General features: G+C 28.0%; 1 protein-coding gene across 1 annotated transcript in view; it reads left to right on the top strand.

Annotated features, from left to right (window-relative positions):
* The window catches only part of LOC111642399 (sodium- and chloride-dependent glycine transporter 1-like), a gene marked incomplete at its 5' end in the record, with an annotated part of 33,424 nt that overhangs the window by 10,170 nt on the left and 2,767 nt on the right, over positions 1-20,487 (top strand). Inside the window, 6 exons of the mRNA XM_023388748.1 lie at positions 4,655-4,823; positions 6,413-6,672; positions 12,967-13,098; positions 16,634-16,736; positions 18,829-18,947; positions 19,023-19,229. Coding sequence (XP_023244516.1) covers positions 4,655-4,823; positions 6,413-6,672; positions 12,967-13,098; positions 16,634-16,736; positions 18,829-18,947; positions 19,023-19,229 — 990 coding nt within the window. The remainder of the gene's footprint in view (positions 1-4,654; positions 4,824-6,412; positions 6,673-12,966; positions 13,099-16,633; positions 16,737-18,828; positions 18,948-19,022; positions 19,230-20,487) is intronic.

The raw sequence follows: 20,487 nt of genomic DNA, 5'->3' as shown, positions 1-20,487 counted from the left end.
TTCATATATATATATATATATATAATATATGAAATAAAAAAATGCATTTAAAAATATAAGTACAGTAGTGCCTTGTACTTCAAATTTAATTCATTCCAGGAGGTTGTTTGAACTCCAAATTATTCAAAGTCTGAATCAATTTTTCCCATTAGAAATAATGGGAAGTGAATTAATCCATTCCTAGACTCTGAGCACTATCCATTTCAATAAACTTAAAACATCAAATTGCACATAACTTAAGGTAAAAATAAAACAATTAAATGCCTTAGTAATAAATTAAAACATGAATAAAATAGATAAATATTGTGTAATAAAATAAAAACTACATTTATTGGATGCACTGATGGACTCCTGCATCTTAACATAAATGTGTGATTAAATTATAACAGTTGTGAAATTTAACACATTATAAATAATGTGAGATTTTATTGCTTGTTTAGAATCTTATTTTACTTTACTTCATATTATGACTTGATTTTATTCAAATGAAACATCTTCAGGTAAAATCATATCAAGCATACTGTGTTATTCTTTCTGACTTTTGAAAAGGGTATAATGCTGTACAAACAGTAAAAACAATTGTAATGTGTATGGGGAAAATGCTCCTAAACTTTAAACATGTCAAATGTGGTTTAAAAAGTTGTTTGGGAAATTTTGAACTAAAGGATACAAAACATAAGGGTTGCCCTAAATCTGTTGACAAATAAAACTTGCAGGAAGAAATTGTTAAAAATCAATAAATAACACACAGCACAGTATATATAACCAAACACACCAAAAATAAAGCAAAAAAAAGCACTGAAAACATACAAGCATAATGCAAGAGTGAGAGAAGAGTTGGACACACAACAGATTGCATTTATGCTTTGAACATGTTTTTTCACTGCATGCAGAGTTTGAACTTTGAAGCATCATTTGAACTCCAAGATGAATTTTTGTTAAATTTTGCATTTGAACTCTGAAGCATTTGAGGTATAAAACTAAAATGAGAAGTTGGATTGAATTTGGAAATCTGTAAATAAGAAAATATAGTTTTCTGTAAATTGAAAAATGTTTGGTAGTCTTTTTATAATAAAACTAGTAGAATTTAATATGTATTTTTAAATGCAGTATGATCCTGATTTATGAACATACATAATTTCTGATCAGTGCACACAAGAATATCTCTCATAAATCAAAATTTTATTTATTTATACATATGGTGATGTCTTTTTGACAAAATCTTGTACAGAGAGATTTTTTTTGTTGTTTTGTAAAGTCAAAATTTGTATCTTGTACTGGCATAGCTTAGTCACCATAATATCTTCCCTAAATAACATTAAAAAAACATACCATTTATTTATCAACCAATGATTCTAAGTAAAATTAAAATAAATGAAAATATTGATTATATTATTCACCAATACANTTTATAATAAAACTAGTAGAATTTAATATGTATTTTTAAATGCAGTATGATCCTGATTTATGAACATACATAATTTCTGATCAGTGCACACAAGAATATCTCTCATAAATCAAAATTTTATTTATTTATACATATGGTGATGTCTTTTTGACAAAATCTTGTACAGAGAGATTTTTTTTGTTGTTTTGTAAAGTCAAAATTTGTATCTTGTACTGGCATAGCTTAGTCACCATAATATCTTCCCTAAATAACATTAAAAAAACATACCATTTATTTATCAACCAATGATTCTAAGTAAAATAAAATAAATGAAAATATTGATTATATTATTCACCAATACAAAAGGAACTAATACAAAATGACAGTAATAAGTAAATAAGAAACTATCAGACATTTCCAAACTATTATAGATTACAGATAGTGAAAAATATGAGATATTAAATTAATTTTTATGCATTTACTTACATCATACATTAAAATGTACACTTTTAAATATAACAGATTTATAAAAGTATAAATATAAATCCTATTCAAATTGCTTTTCTTGGAGAAAAAACTTTTTAGAATAAAATTACTTTTTTCTCAATAACTGGAATGAATTAGGCCTACTAAATATTACATTCAACAAAACCTGTAACATCCCATAACGAAAATTTTAATGTAAAATCTTTGACAAACAAATTTGGAATATCATTGTTGACCTTATGCAGACCTTGTTTAAGATTGAAAATGTTTGTCAAAGTTTTTACTAGTGATGCCATGAATAGTGATTTTGCCGAATACCGAATATTCAGCTACACTTTTGGCCAAAGCGCCAAATATTCGGTGGCCGAATGTTCGGAAAATATGTGTACGTTTTGCGGGTGACAGATTATGACCTGTCTCATTACGGTGGGTGCAGTAGCGACATCGCGGGAGCATTTATTTTACTTGTGAGTAGATCGTGTCACGACATGCATTATTTGTTCATTGTTACGTCAAATTGTGTTACTAATAGTCTTTATTTCTAAAAAATATCACTGTTTGTATCACTTTATATGAAAACTGTTCGCCTAGATCGGACGGCAGACCTTTACAAGTGGTGGTCAGCAAACGCAAAACAGTATCCAAGCCTGACAGAATTCACTAAGATTTATCTATCATATCCCGGCAGTAGTGTATATAGTGAGAGGCTATTTTCAGAAGCAGATATAGTTTGAGGGAAAGCACAATTGTTTGCTATCAACAAATGCTGAAAAAATTGTTTTCATTCATCACAACTTACCACCGATAGATTTTAAGTATTAAATGTAATAATTTGTGATTAAAATAAATACGTTTTTGAGTAATATGTGCGGTTTTTTCCCCCCGCCGAAAAGTATGCAACATTCGCTGAATACCAAATATTAAAAAAATAGCCGAATAGGCTAAATATTTGTGGCATTGCTAGTTTTTACATTAAAATTTTCGTTACTGGGTGTTAAAGGTTTTGCTGAATGTGTTTAACTGTTTAGAAAATGCAAATGCTTTCAGCTTGTATGCTCATTGTCAGAATTCAATTAAAGAATTTAATACAATGTTACTTCATGCCAACGTTTATTATATGATTATAACACTTGTGTTGTGGCATATAATAAACGTTGGCATGAAGTGACATTACATACGGGAGTGGAGTCTTGGAGAATGAACAAGTTCGTTCTCCAAGACTCCACTCCTGTAACACCACAACACATAAGTGTTATAATCATATAATTAGAGAAATAAATTTCTCTTGATTTCTGATACTAGATATACAGGTATCTGATGTCAGCAGTCAAGAACTGAAGATCAATTTTCACTTTCAGATCATTTGTTGAAGAGAGTGGTTTTATAAAGAGAAAAGATTTTGATTTTTTGACAAGTGATCTGAAGATAAGATTTGGTCTCAAAAATGTTTGAAAATGCATATTGTTTTCAGTGGACTTCTTTATTTTAAGGAACTTTTATTTTTAAAGGATCTTTTTTAAATATGTAATCTAACACCTTATTTTTCGCTGAGAGATTATTTTTAATTAAAACAAACGTTTTCGATCCATTCATTGGATCATCCTCAGGCTAAATAGAACACTTCATAAATAGAACTACTCGTTTAAATATTCAAAAATACAAATAAACCGATAACATAAAAATAAATAATACTTGTAAATAATACAAATATTCAAAATAAATAACATAATATCATTACTAAATAATAATATCGTCTGCCTAACTATATAGAGCTTATTATTTCATACTAAATTTCCTGCGCTTTTTTTAAGCTTTTAACCGCAAACTTCCAAGCGGAAGGAAGACCCTCCGCATCTCTTGCGTTAATACATTTTTCTTCAAGTTTGCTTCTATAGATTTCTATCTTTTCAGCTGTTCTTGCCAATGCCGGCGAGTGTATCTGTTTCAGGATTTCGGCTTTATCCCAATGTATCAATGAACCTTCTGCCTGCGCCATCTGGGCCAAAACTGTCGCATTAGAACATTTTCTGATATCATATTTGTGTTCTTTGATCCTTAAACCTAGGTTCCTAGTTGTAACCCCTACATATTCTTTCTTAATTCCTAAAAGCTGGTTCTCGTAGGGAATCTTGTACACACCCGCCTTATTTTCTTTTCTAACTACCCCTTTATCGTTTCTAAGTATTTTGTATAAATTTGGGGCTCTTTTTAAGACCATCTTTGCACCCTTCATATTTGTGATTTCTTTCATAACTCCTCCTAAATGTTTGTTGTATGTAAATTTCGTGTATTTAGAAGGACCTTGTGCCTTTTTTATATCTTTATTATCCTCTAATTTTCTAATAATTCCCTTAATCACATTCCTCTTGTAACCCAATGTTCCTGCCAATTGCATAATTCTTTCTAACTCTGCATCCCGGTCTATAACGCTTTCACAGTATATAAAGGCCCTCCTAACCAATGCTCGAAATGCTGCTATTTTATACCTATATTTTTGCACGCATTAGAACCAATGAATGGATCGAAAACGTTTGTTTTAATTAAAAATAATCTCTCAGCGAAAAATAAGGTGTTGGATTACATATTTAATTGTTGTCTGCTGGGTATAGTTGTGGTTTATATGGATCTTTTTTATTTTGATTTTACTTAAATTTATTGTAAGGAATACTAAAGATGATGTATTAATGAAAGTTATTTTTTATTAAGTAAGAATAACAAAATAAATTAAATATTTGTTTTTACTTTTCTGCATTTAATATAAATAAATTATACAATTTTCTTTATGATCCTTTGCTTGCTCAAATATTAACAGCTTTAATATATTTTGACAGAAACGTAGCTATTTTAAGTGTTGCTTCAATTTCAATACTTTTAATAGCATCTTTGTTATTTGCAAGTATTATGAATATTTTTCCTGCTAATGGACTTAATCTTCTTCCTACTTCTTATGGTAAGTATAATTTTTAGATGTTTTAATATTAATATCTTTTTATTATGATTCATATACAATATATTATGTAAAGATCTAACTCCTAATTTTTAAAATTAATTTTATTTTATTACTGAAATAAAAACTAACTCTACTATCAAACTATTGGTTAATATTTATTAACTGCTTTTGGAATATTATGTGACAAACTCCAAAAAGCAGTTAATAAATATCTGGTATTATTTTCAAATTAATATGCCCCATAAAAGTATAAACAATTGATAACAATAAATAAATATATGTAAAGTACAGTACTAAAATCTAAAACACAAGATAAAAAATTACAAATTACTGTACAAAGATAAAAAAATATAAAAATTTATAAACTGTATATAATTAAGTAATCAGATAAAAACAAAACATGGATATATAATACACAGAATATGACATAAATAGTATGATTTGTTATTCAATACATCAGAAACAAAAATCATTGTTGCCCTTAGCTTTACATAATGTTTTTGTAAAACACTCCTATCGCCTTGTAACACATTGTAATGATTACTTGCATACCCAAACACCTGTGTTTTGTAATTTATGGACAACCTCCAAGCAGGGCTTGTAGGTGCCCAGGAGTAGATTAAGCCTCTTCTCCTTAGTGGGCTGCTTTTGTTATTTTTTTTTGTTTTTTTTGGAACAAATGAAATGCATATAATGTTTTTTATTAATAAAAAGCAGTCTCAAAGATTTTATTTTTTATAGTTAAAATAATAATAATTTACAGGGGTAGGGGCTACTACAGGTGTCTAAGTTTTCTCTGGCTTACTCTCTTTTGATGGCAGCTTCCAAGACTTGTGCCTTCTGATATTTTTTGGAGAATGTCACCTAGCTTTTTACATCATTATTTTTTCATTAGCTTTTTAAAATTGTTAAATAGAAGACGGAAAATGGATTTTTTTTCACTACTTAGTTTATGATGGTCACATATTAAAATTTGTTGGAAGCCATTATTATATTCTATTTTAGGAAATGTTCAATAATGCTCCACAATTTTCACTTTTTCCATTGCTAATGGTAAAAGTATTTGTGATCTCATATTATTGTTGATATTTTTACTGCTGGTAGAAACATATTTTTGATATCTTATATATTTAAAATATTGAGAAAAATATTAATAACTCATATATATAGTCATATTTATATTATATGAATATATAAGTGTTTTCCTTTTTAATTAATAAAATAAGCATAACTGATGTGTGTTGAGGCTTCAAAGTGCATGTCCTCTACCTTTCCACTGTTTCTACTGACTTGTTTGATAAAGCTGGTAGATGACATATTCATGGAAGAAGTGGATTCACTTCTTCCATGAATGTCATCTACCAGCATTATCAAACAAGTCAGTTTATCTAGTGGAGAATTATCAAATACATTGGTGGAAAAAGTAGTTGTAGGATATTATTAAACATGCCATTAGTATAAAGATAAATATGTAAGATATATTTGTAATTATGCATGTTTATTTTCTTAATTTTATTAATACTAATTATATATATAGTTGAGAAATTGTTATAATTTTTTGTAACTTTAAATTTGTTTCTTTTAAATAGAAAGTGAAGATTATGTTAAAGTTCTTAAAAAGTTTCCAACTATAAAACATCAGATGCAAAATATCTCAGTAATAAATTATATTGTTGGAAATGGATTTATTATTCCTAAACAAAGCAGATTTACAAGTGGTTATCAAGTAATTCGATTTGCTACTGAAGTTTTTCCAGCATCATTAGCAGTTGAAGGAATACAGAGAATATCTTCATTTTGGGCTATTTGTTTTTATGCAATGATGATTCTTTTTGGGCTTGGTCAACAGGTAAAATTAATTACAAATTGAAAAATCTTATAATTAAACTACACATTTAATATTGATAACTCTATCAGTTTTTTAATTCTGTACAATATGATAATTTGTAATAAATTTGTAGATTTAAATATATAAAATATTAAAAATGAGCGTTTTTAAATAATTTATTACAGAATTAATAAACTTAAAATTTATTTTATTAGAATTCACTAACTTACATTGAGAAATTGATTCTCAAGATAGGTTAGTGAACTTAACCTATCTTGAGATTGAAAAAGAATTTAAGTTTATTAATTTCAAGAAATTGGAGTTTTATTCATTATTTGTTTATTATATTTATTGGTATATATTTTTGGTAACTCATTATGATGTTTGTTTCCAAATGCCATGTCACAGGTTGACCTCTGTCATTTCTCAATCCACAGCTCTCTTCCTGGCCTGTGTAATTTGGTCAATATATCTCAAATGAGAATGTTTTCTTCCCTGTTGGCCATTGACCCTTCCTTGCAGTAGCGTTCCTTCCAGTTATTTTTATGAAACCTAAGTATCTTGTCTGATTCTGTGATCAAACTCTTTTAAAATGGACAGATTAGTACAGTAGAGCATCGATTATCTGACTCAATTGGGGACTGGGATTGGTCGGATAACTGAAAAAACGGATAACCGAAAAATATGAAAATATACATTATTAGTATAGTATGTTAGTATATCCCATGTAATTAGTATATTGTATATATTAGTATATTGCTATTAACCTACTTTGCATTGCATTTTCATCCATGTTAAGCCTAACAAAAATTTTTTAAAATAATAGTCTGTATTGTATCGTTAAAAATTAGAAAATTAAACCTAATTTAAATACTGGCTCCTTTTCATGATCGAGCCAGTGTTGCCAGCTAAAACACATAAAAATAATATTAAAGTAGCCAAGACATAGCCAAATATTGTTGCGCTGCATCACTAGCGGACATTTGAATTTGCCGACTAGAACGCGGTTGGTTAAACGATGTGACGGTTGATCGGGGGTCGGATAATCGATGTTCTACTGTATTTCATATTGTCCTTGGAATTTGAAGTATTTTTAAGCATGTCATTTTAAAAGCTTTAATACATTTCTTACATGGAGCATTTATTTTCCAAGTATCTGATTCATATTTTGCTATTGGAATGATTAAAGATTTTTACTAATTTCATTTTTCTATGTTTGTAATATGTCTGTCTTTCCAAAGATTTTTTTTTTTAATTTTCTCATAGAAGGTTTTTCAATTCCTATTTTTCTCTTTATTTCTCTTGCACAACTTTTATCATTATAAATTAATGATTCTAGGTATATTACTTCGTGGTTTTTTAAAAGGAATACAACTGATAAGGAAAACTTTGGTAAACAAATATCTTTTTGGAAAAATCATCATCATGGCATTTAGAATGGTTGAGCTTGAGGCCAGTGAGAGCACTTTTTGTCTCAACACACTGTAAAAGAACTGCCATTTCTGTCTCATGATATCAATAATGTCATATCATCAGCATATCAGAGATTGTTCTTATTTTGACTGATATTCCACTATCCAATTATCTTTGCTTTTCAGATATTAATTATTCATATGTAAAACAACATACATTACTAACATATTATATTAAGTAAAAATATCTAATAAATTTTTTACTTGATTGTTTAATTTTCTATATAAAGTTTGATAATGTCATATATTAAAAATATATGTATTTATCAAGTAGTACTGTACTTGGTAAGAGATTAATATTATTATTATTATAAGTTTTTTAAATCTAATTCTTATAACAACATATAAACATAATTTTTTCTCATTATAGTAGAAGTTCATTAATCTGGCACCTGATAATTCAGAATTTTGATGTGGCTGTCATATTTTTTTAATATATTTTACTGATTATAATTATAATTTTTTTCATATTTAACTGTAGCATTTCATTTTTCTCTTCACTGCCATTTACTTTTATTTCCTGTTTAAGAATTCTAAACAATACCTTTTCCAGAAAGTACTTACCCTGTTTGGTTCTTAATATTTCATCATGAGCTCATATTGTAGAGTCAATATCTGGAAATAACTTTTATGGAAGTGATTATAACTGCCTTACAGTCCTTATTTTTAATTGTCTACTTAGACATTACTCATTAATAGGACTTTTTCTGTAGTAGTAACTAACAGAAAAAGTTACTACTACAGGTGATTTAATAGAGAAAATTTGTTCTTTCTGAACTAACTCTCATTGTTGTGTCAATTTTTAAACACCAGTATAAAGTCCTATTAATGAGTAATGTCTAAGTAGACAATTAAAAATAAATTTTATGGAAGTGTTTTTCTATTGAGAAGCCCTGTACTTGTGACTGAACTTTTTTATATAAAATGGAATTTTTTCAAAGACAGAGAAGACCTGTATGTATGTTAAGGGTTACTAAACCCCTAAACAGTTTCATATCAAAAATCCTTCTAGACCCAACTGAGGAATGGTGTATAAGTCAAATTTTTCTAAACTTTCTTATTAACTTTCCATGGATATTATTGATAATTGGTCATTGTATGGTGCAGCCTACCCGACTTGTTTGGAATTTCTTTACTATATACAGGTAACCTCTGTATAACACGGCACTTCTATAGCACGGATTCACTCTAACATAGTTCAAGAATTGGGAACATACCTGTATAACATGATGCTTTTATAGCACGGGTTCACTTTAACATGGTTCAGGAATTGGGTAAAACCCTCATACAACATGAATTGTAATAAAGGGTGCATTCTTTTATATCTCCGCATAACTCTGCGAGCATTCTAATTGTTTTTGTGGCTACTTTGAATGCTCTTTCAAACAAATAATTCATTTAATGGTTAAATTTTACAATTAGGACCCTTCTTTTGCAACTAAAAGCTCATTTTAGAGTTATTGATTCCTCCATTACGATATTATCAATAGTACGGGCGCAGCTATCTTTCTTTCATTGTCGTTCCTAAATGCCTACAAACAGCGGGTGCACTCCTGTTGCAGAGCGACTGCTGTTAATGAACACACCCAAAAACTGTTACCAGTTGATGCTCATGCTGAGATCATCATATAGGATGAATAATCCTCTGGTAAAATATTTACTTAAATAAAAAGTAAGTATTTTACCTATGAAAAAAATGAATAATAAATCTGATTTAAATAAGGATTTAACAGCATGTTTTTTAATTTTTGGAACCTAACCCCCTTTTCGCACTAGTTCTTTGTTTTGTATAACACTGATTCACATAACACTGCAATTTTTTGGAACGTAACTCCCATGTTATATGGGGGTTACCTGTAATTCTTCTTTTACTAACCAATTGGTTTTGAGTTTATTGTTGCTCAGGTTTCATTCATATGTAAGCTGTGTGAAAACATTAATATTGTAAATACAGTAGAGCGTCGATTTTCTGAATCAATTGGGGACTGGGGTTGTCCGGATAACCGAAATTTCGGATAACTGATTAACGTACGAAAAAATAGTTTAACGTATCCGATGTCGAAATTTTTCTCCGTTGCGTGTCGCTTCGCGTTGAATTTTCGTCGATGTTAAGCCTAACAAAGACTATTGTATCGTTAAAAATTATTTTTTTATTTTGTACAAACAAAATAAATATATTGAAAAATATAAAAATAATAAAAAATTATACTTCAGATGTTAATTTAGTATCAAAAACGTAAAATATTTGAGTAGCCCAAGACGTAGCCAAGGATTGAAGCGCCACAGCATTGGCGAAAATTTAAATTTGCGGACTGGAATTCTTTCGGATGATTGACTTTCGGAAAATCGACGCTCTACTGTATTGTAAATATTTGTAAATATAACAATTTACAATATTGTAAATATTGTAAACATTAATATTGTAAATATCACATGGATTGCAATAAATTTGGCATATACAGGATTCTTCTTGCATTAGTTTTTTTTTATCCACAAATTTAAGATTATATATATTGCCAGATTTCATAGTTATCTGATCAAGATAGTTATGGTACTATCCTTTTTCTATAAGATGTTCTTGGGTTTCCTTTTGAATTATAATTTCAGAGGACATCAGCCTGGGACAGACTTTATAATTTATTCAACTTATTAAAAATTTTGTATCATTCCTCTCTGTTGTCATTATTGGAAATAAAATATACTGTTTTTGAGAACTCACATTAGTAGTCTGGAACCCTCTGAAAAATGACCAATAATCCAACTAATCTAATAATAATTCAGCATGGTAGTATTCAGTGGTGTGTCGTGACATTTGATGATAGGGAAGCTGTGTTTCTGTAAGAAACCGACTTCCAGGGGCAATCAGTTAATTGTGCGTCAGAGATGGTCTAGAGTCCATTCGTATTTGTTTATTCATTAAGCCAGTAAAAACTGTAGACTTCTCTAAATGTATTTTTAATATCACAATTACATTCTGAATCGCTAGCCATGATATAAGGGCTACAATTAAAAATAAAATAATAAAAATTTACTTGGTGAAATAAAATGTGTGATGGATGTACAGTACATACCTGGTACAAAATATTCTTCAATTGTATGAATATACTTTTAAAGAAAATTATAATTAAATATAGCTTTGTAAAGAAACGTACATAAAAATAACATAAAATATTCTTTACTTTTTAAATCTTAAAACAATTCACTTAGTTAAATAGCTCCCTACGAGTAGCTAATAGATGAAATCAGAGACAGTTCTGGTAGGTGTGCATTGCATGCATCACATGGGCTGCCAAATCCCCAGGGTGCCAATACTGGTCAATGTCAAATACCTCTTTTGTCGCATCACTAGTATACCTCAAAAGACGCGACAGGGTCCTTGTAAATTTTAAATGTTTCTCACTATAGCTGTAAAAATCTAAATATGTTAAACTTAATAGATTGTCCATCATTTGTTTTCTAACTAATTCGTTTTAGGACCAGGTGTCCACGGAAATTTCCAAAATTTACAACTTTTTGGTCACTCTCATTAAACTGGAAAAATTTCTGTCTTTATTATCTAATATTATGAAGAAATCAGTCCCCACTGTACTCGGCTAGAGATTGGTTCAGTTAAGCTTTTAAGTAAAATTTCGGCTCTTTCAGCAAGGTTTTATTTACGTCCCTAATTCCCTAATCTCTTAATTATTTAACTACTACTTAAGTAGAAATAAGTCAAAACTGGTTACTTTGTACTTGAATATTTGTAGTCTTGGGAAAGTAGTAGAAAGACAAATTTTCATGACAATGAATATATAAATTGTAAATTTAAGGAAAATAAATTATAGCGGTTTTTGTATCTTGTGCATCTCATTCATTACATTTAGTTGTAAATGATGTTACCAAAGTAACAGTTCATTTTTTTAACATTGTACAAGAATTGTACATGTTTTTTCTTGTATCCCCTTATAGATGGCCCATACTAAATTGTAATATCACTAGTTTAACATTGAAATCTGTAAGTAATACAAGATGGGAGTGCAGAATAAAAGCAGAATAAATATATCAAATATTTTAATGGATTTTTTTAAAACTCTTGTCAACTATACAGAACTATCATAAAAACATATCAGTAAACTTCTATCGGTGGCTTAAGTTATAAATCTACTCATGATTTATTCATTCATTCCGCCACTGATATTTGAAAATATAATAGCAATATTATTGTTTTTTTCACATGTAGTATAGAAATTTGTAATAAGATACATAATGTGGTTATAATAAAACATTAATTTTAATTAATTCAAAATATGTTAAAATATGAAAATAATCACGCAATATGTATTTATATTTTAAAAAATACAAGGAAAGCAGTGGAAGTGCCGCTTCCCCAAAGACGGCACACTACTGGTAGTATTCCTTGAATTGGAATTTGTTTGGACTGCACAAAATGTTTTGCACTAGATATCCCAGCAATAATGTGTTATTAACATTTTTGCAGGTTTTTCAATCAATCTTAACTAAGTTTAGTCATGACCATATCACTTCATGACTTATTAAAGAGCATGTGTAAACAAATAAAAAGCTTGCAGCAGTATGCACTAGTACACAATGTACAACAATATCTGCAACATTTAGATTGTATATAACTTATCAAATTTTGCAAAAATACAAAAATGTCTGGTAATTTGACATTATTATGGTCCTGTAAGTGTTGTATTAATGAACTTTCACTGTTAAGGAATAATTCCAAAATGTTGGTTGGCTTTTTTCTTTTTTAAAAATATTAAAATTAAAATTTCAACTATTTACAAAATATAAAATATAATTCTTAAGTTTATTACTATTCCAATTTTTTATTTTCTAGATTGTGTTGTGGAGCTGTGTTGTTGAATCATTTATTTCTATGAAATATAAATTATTAAAATCATGGCAGTCTACAATAACGTTCATCATGTGCAATATTGCATTTTTATTAGGTTTACCAATTACTTCTAATGTGAGTATATGTTTTATGTAATAATAATTATTATTGTATTTTTCTTAGAAAATCTAATGGTTGTTTGTTTATAATTTTTGGATAATCTAGCTAATTTTCTAATAAACACTTAACACTACTGAATTTTATAAATAGGGGATTCAAAAATGTAGGCATCTGGCATTTTATTATGTAAAATAAGAAGAAATAAGCATTTACAACTATAATATTAACCATTTTCAGATTACAAAAAGCAATTTAGAACATAATGAGTAAATATAAAACAAAATATTGTTTTTTTAATAAAATGCTGTTTACTGTCTAAAAATTTTTGAATTATTTTCTACTTATACCTGTAATAAATTTAGCTGCCGATGTGATTTTTTCATGTGGCCCCCCCAATGTGATTTTTAATGGCCTGCAGCCACGATGCTTTCAGATCAAATAAAACAGCTTACAGATTAAGATTAACTGATAAACATCTATTTGCCATAATGGAGATTGTTCTCAGTCTTTCAATCCATATATTGGAAAACTAGGAGGAGGAAGATAGTACTAGCAAGTTTCTGGTGAAAACAGTTAACTTTAGTTTTATAAATATATACCTTAAATAAAATAAATGTTTAAATAAAAGCAATACTACAGCAATTATATATTGTTAAGTTGAATTCACTGAACTACATAATGTGTTTTAATTGCCCTATCTATATTCCTGCATTCTCACTTCAAATTATAATTTTAAAAAAATTTGTAAATGTGAAGTGGTCCAAATGAATCTTACCAGTTGCATTAATGGTCCGTTGTTTAAATGAGTTTGACACACCTGTTCTATATCAAGGAAGATCTACCAATTATTAGAACACTTACATGCAGTGGCATTACAGGAGTGGCGTTCCGGATACGGAAATTTATCCGACTTTTGGAGAAAGGTTTTATCCGCTAGCACTTTCAGTAGTGTAAAACTACCATCATCAGGCGGTATATAGAATTTGATAGTTTAAGCTTTCCGAACAATATTCTGATGGTTTTTTAAATTTCAAGATATTGAAATTTAAAAAAACTGCCAGAATATCGTTCGGAAAGCCTAAACTATCGAATTCTATGTACCGCCTGATGATGGTAGTTTTACACTACTGAAAGTGCTAGCGGATAAAACCTTTCTCCAAAAGTCGGATAAATTTCCGTATCCGGAACTCCACTCCTGTAACGCCACTGCACGTAAGTGTTCTAATAATAGTATACGTCGGCGTGAAGTGCAAACTTATTATATCAAGATCTACCAAAGTGGTTACTGAAGAAAACATCAATATTGAGAAGAAAGAGGTTTTGGAAGACAGCTAAAGACCAAGGAATTAGCAGCAAGATAATCTGTATCAAAAATCACAGTGATGTGGATTCTATACAAACATCTTGTTATGAATATGGTTATTGCAAGATGAGTACCAAAATTTTTCATTAGTTTAAAACAAATAGCATATCAGATGTGGAGAATTTTTATTCTTTTGTGAAAGTCAAGAGAAAAAGTCATTGAATCAATTGTTACTGGGGATGAAACTATGGTTCTTTTGTTGGAATCAATGATTGAAATTATTGTTAAATGCTATATGACATCGTTACGTACAACACATTGTGTCACAGTGATGTTTTGTAAATGTTTTCCTGTTAGGTAATAAAAGGTTGGTGGTGTTGTTGCCTCCTGGGGCTATAAGAGACAGTGACCTTGTTTCACTCTCCCCTTCTCAGCGCTGACCTTCCATGAGTCAAGACAGTGTAATCTTTGTGTATTCTTTGTTTTTTTGTTACATGACCAGTTATGTGAGTTTAACCAGTTTTTACTAATCTCCGACAAGCAACATCAAATCTAACATCATTACCATAATCTGTTAAAGAATTGAAGGAATAGCATAATGTTGGTTCTCCAAGGCCCAAAAAAAGCAAAAGTGATACAATCTAAAAAATTTTTATGGTCACAATTTTTTTGGATTCTGATGGGATCCTTCTTATTGATTCCAAAGAAAATACTGCCACCATCACCAGAGACAGTGAGGGATGCCATTAAAGAAAAATAACATGACAAGCTCTTGCAGTGTGATGTAATTTTACAACAATGAACCAGTGCAGACATCAATTGTGATGGCATTTATTAAGAAGGTGGCTTCAACAAGCTAGATCATCTACCTTACAGCTATGATCTGGCCTCAAGTGATTATTATTTGTTCTCAAAATTGAAATAAGATTTGTGAGGGAAAATTTCAAGACTAAATGAAGAAGTGCAGTCTGCAATAATGCGCATTTTAGTAATGTACACATACAAAGCATACTATAGTTTTATCTCAAAACAAAAATTTATGCTTATTCTGGCTGATTGGAATGTTCAGCTTATAGATTTAAACTGTAGCTTTACACTGATTTGTATTTCTGACCATTCCATTATGCCTTGACAAAACTTCTATCAAAAGAAAAATATCTTCCCCTTTGTCTCTAAAACGAATGGTATAAAATTCCAATCATTTGATTCCAGTATTCCAAACTAAAAATTTGTTGCATTGAATCTTTTTGATTTTTTTTCTTGTTTTATGATTTTTTTTATTCACATTTGACTTTCAAAATGTTTGTTTTTACTACAAAATTTTAAATTTACCTAACAGTTAGAATTTACCTATGGGATTACTCCTTAATCCTAACAACAAGAAATCTTATTTCAGTCTTGTTATTTAATAACTCCAAATTTTAATCAATAGAATATTTGTAGAAATTGTAACCATTGTAGAAATGTAATTCTTCAGATATTCTAAAAATTAAATAAATCAAATAATAATATAATTATACAAAATTTATGATATTAAATATAGGAATATAATTTAATAAATTTAAAAATAGAATTGTTTGTTGTAACTTTTATCAACATTTTAAATAGCATTATTTTAAATAATCTTAAGTTAACAATTTTGCATTTTTAATTTCGTAGTTTGATTAGACTTTAAAAGTCTGAAATTTGATTATATACATTAACTGCTACTTTACAATTGGTTAAATTAGAATTAAAAACAACCCCAAAACCTTTAAACCAGCAATTTTTAAAACAAGTGCAAATGTTTTCACCTGTGTTAAACAGACATCATGAGGCAAACAAAAATTTATAGGTTTTGTAGTCATTTATAATTTTGATTATGTACTATTAGAAATAAACAATATGTAGATAAATTATTCACCATTGAGGTCAATAAGTAAGGTAATATTGATGAGTTTAAATTCAAAATATATATTGATGATACACAGATTCTGAATCAGATAAAAAAAAAAATATATGACTGTGGTACAAATATATAAAAGTAAAATGTAATATGTTATTGGAAATTTTATTAATCTTTATATTTAAGATATGAATATAAAGCATATTTCCTGGATATAAATAAGGAAAATGTTTTGTTTTTGGGTGAAATTATCCATAACTGGAAATAATTTGAATTATACAAAATTTAATATTAAAATAATTATAGCATAGTTTTAATAATTCAATAATTACATAAATATTAATGAAATTTTCTTATTTCAGATTGGTATTTATATAGTATTTTTCATGGACTTTTGCATGGGAGCTTTATGGTGGATTATAGCATTATATATGTCAATGATGGTCGCAGTCTTATTTGTTAGAGGTAAATTATGAATTTCTTAAATTTAAAAACATATTGGCTTTAATATTCCTAAATGATAAAAATACAAAATTATTTAATAAATAGATTCTTTGTTTTTATTTAAAAATAATTTTAGAGAAATTTTAATATCAGTACCAATATTATTAATTAAATAGCTTAGAAATTCTCAAGAAATATTACCAACTTATTGTTTATTTAGTGCAAATTTTTATTAATATTTGAATATTTGATTTTATTAAATTGGACATACTAAGTTTTTTGCTTCAAATTTAAGGCAGAGATAAACTTTTGCATGCTCAGTGCCTATATAGAAATAAAGAATAAATGATTCCAGTTAACTTATGAATTAGTTAAAGCTAAAATTTTCAATCATCTATAATTTATAAATTTTATCAAATCTGTATACATAATTCAGAAGAGAATATTTTGTTTAAAGTTAGATGACACATAAATAGTATGTAGAATATTATACGTAATTAATAAATAATGTAATAACATTACATTAGTTAGATAATTTTTTAAAAAATTTAATAAATATTATTATTATTAATAGCATATCTTTATTGAAAAGCATTTTCTATTCTAAAAATTTAAATATCTAATTTATAAAAATTAATATTTAGAATTTTGCTAATGTGTATATATATTTTAGTAATATTTTAGTTATATATACACTAAAATTTTACTGTTATTGAAATTACAATTAATTGCAAAATAGTATAAAAACATAATACTGTGTATATAGTTTATCGTTACAAAAATTATTATGGTGAATTATTCTTGTTCAAATTAAATTTTACATTTTATTTTTATTCTATGATTTGGAATTTATAAAAATTTATAAAAATTAATGATTTAAATCTAATCACTGGTATATAATTCCTTACAAACATTAATTAATTAATTCTGATTAATTAAATGAATATTATAGTTAAGTAGTAATATAATAATAATGTATGTCTTGACTTTAATCCAATATAGTCCCTATTTGTCTAGGAAAAATGCCACTTACAAAAGATAGGATATTTCAGTTGCTTGTTATTTTCCAGTAAAGATCTGATATTTTTCTGATGAAGTAGTTAAACAAATGTCTCACAATTATTCTGTAAAATTTTCAAAAGTTAATGACAGTTTCCAAATAATATGACATTCCTTAGATATGGTCTCTTCCTCTGACTTACCTTAATATTTTTTTTATGTGATTAAAAAATTTTTATACTGTTTTGTAGAAACAGTGCCCAAAGCTTAGTCTGGGTCCATAAGTGAGACTTAAGGACCCATAGTATTGACATAAAGCAATGAATATTCATTATTGTTATTAAGTCTAAATTTGTCTTAAATAATTCAAATTGTTAAACACTAATTATCATCATATTAAAAGTAGTGTTTTAAATATTTGATATATTTTATGTATTTTTGTAAATTTCTTTATACAGTGGAACCTCGCTTAACAAGCATAATTCATTCCAGAATCTTACTCGTTACACGATGCAATAATGTGTTCTATGCCAAAAAAAAATATTCAAATATTTTATGTATAATGTATATTCAAAAAAAATTATACAATATACATTAAGGAGTGTGAATCATCCATTTTTTCTTCTAGCGCAGAATGAACCAACCTGGAATGTGAATTTGATTTGCAGAAAACAAAAAAATCAAAATGCAGTAATTTCTAATATTTAATTATAGCCTTTACATAGTCCAAGAATTTGGCATATCATTTGGTGTGTTTATTATATAATGGGCTATGGTGGTGGTTGTTTATATGTAATATGTCTGAACATAAGTTTGGAAAAATGTGTGATCACAAACAAAACTAAGATGCTAGTGGAACGAGTGCTAAACACAGATTGATTTAGCATGCGCACAATCCGGGACTTCCCTTTTTTTCATCATTTGTTATGCGAAATGTTGCTTATTAAGTAAGTAATTTTTTACAATTTATTTTGCTTGTTATGAGAGGTGCTCGTTAAGCGAGGTTCCACTATATTTTAATTTTTATATTATAAATTTCATATTTAATTTATTATTATAAAAATGAATATTCTATTGTTTTTTATAATTTATTTTTAAATTATTTATGTTATAGGACAAAAATATGGAACAGATAAAATTATTTTAATGCTTTCTCAACAAACACCAATTAAAGGTTGGATTTTACCAGCCCTTACTTTTCAGTGGAATGTCATCTTACCAGTTTCCTTTCTGGTAAGTTTATTTTATAACATATAACATATATATATCGCATTAGAAAACATTTACAATTTTAAAAAATCATTACAGGTATTATTCATTACATTCCTACGTTCTAGTGAATTTGAAGCAAAATTTCCTTGGTCAGAACCTGTGGAAAATTATGCATCATGGTCTTTATTAATCAGAAGATTGGCTGTCTGGTTTCAAGTAACACCTTTACTTCTTCTCTGTGTATATTGTGTTTACCAAGGATTCTTATATTTAGTTCCAAAATCGGATCTAACATTTTCTCAGGTGAGTTTTGAAAATATTTATTTAATTATACTATAATTTGATTTAACAAATTATAAATAGATGTTTTTTACACTTATTACTCCACAAAAACATTTTTCTGTTTATTTTCTTCATTTTGGAGTTAAAATATTTTTGTTAACAAATTATGTTAAAATTATCTGAATAATGATAATACAAATGGAAAATTTATATAATTTACTATGTATGTTGTTAAAAAAAAATCAATAAGAAAAAATATGACACATATAAGAAAGGTGATTTAAAATGAATATTAGCACCTGTCTGCTGAAGTAATTATTACCTAATTGAGGAAATATATGCATTTTGTTTACTCTCAATATTTCTGTTTAAATCATACTTTATTTGCAAAAATGGAAAGCATAATATATTAATTAAAATTAAGAATTAAGTCAGACTATGATTCTACAAAAATATTATTTAATTTTTTGATACAAATAAAAACTAAGAATCTGAAATGGTCTAACTATAGACAGATTTAATTTTCAAATTGAGAAACTTTCATTGTCTGAAATTAATTTTAAATTTTGGGCTTTATAATTATTGGATACAGTATATCACTTTCAAAATTGAGATCACATTGAGTAGTAACTCCTGCATTACTAATGCTCTGTATAGCATGAGTGTTTGTACAAAGACACTATTGCTTACAGAACCAAAAGTGCCAAGGTGGTGGATTTATTATACAGTCGACCCCTCTATAAGACGGTAGATACGTTCCATTCTTTATGAATCGATTTCTTACGAGTCCTTGCCAATTACAGCCCGACACGTGTGAAGTTTACGGACTACGGCTTTTTGAAAGGTTTTCTTTCATAAAATTAATCGATTCTAGATTAATCCGATTCAACATTTCCAAAATACGTATATTTTTTTGGGGTATAATCTGTATAAACTACGCTATAAACAAAAAATTGTAGGATTACTTACCGAGTGTGCACCATTCGACATCGCCGTTGCTCAAGCTTGTTTTCGTCGCGGAACAGCGCAGCAAACCGCGGCTGCGATTTCTGATGTTATTTTTCTGCGAAAACTTCGTTGAACTTTGGAGACATCATTAATATAAATAATTTTAATCGCCGTTGAATAAGAAATGTTTCTTTCACAAGAAATGTATAAAATTACAGTACTGTATTAGACTTACGGTACCTAATTTACATACTGTACAGACGATAGCTCGCCTAAACTCTCCGTAGCGTTGCGCTAGACGGCGGAAAGTATATATATATAATAATTATAA

This window comes from Centruroides sculpturatus, unplaced genomic scaffold (genome assembly GCF_000671375.1).
Source record: "Centruroides sculpturatus isolate CEXI.00-Female unplaced genomic scaffold, Cexi_2.0 scaffold1648, whole genome shotgun sequence".
NCBI lineage: Eukaryota > Metazoa > Arthropoda > Arachnida > Scorpiones > Buthidae > Centruroides > Centruroides sculpturatus.
Note: the sequence above shows the minus strand (reverse complement) of the source record. Positions and strands in the feature narration are given on the sequence as shown.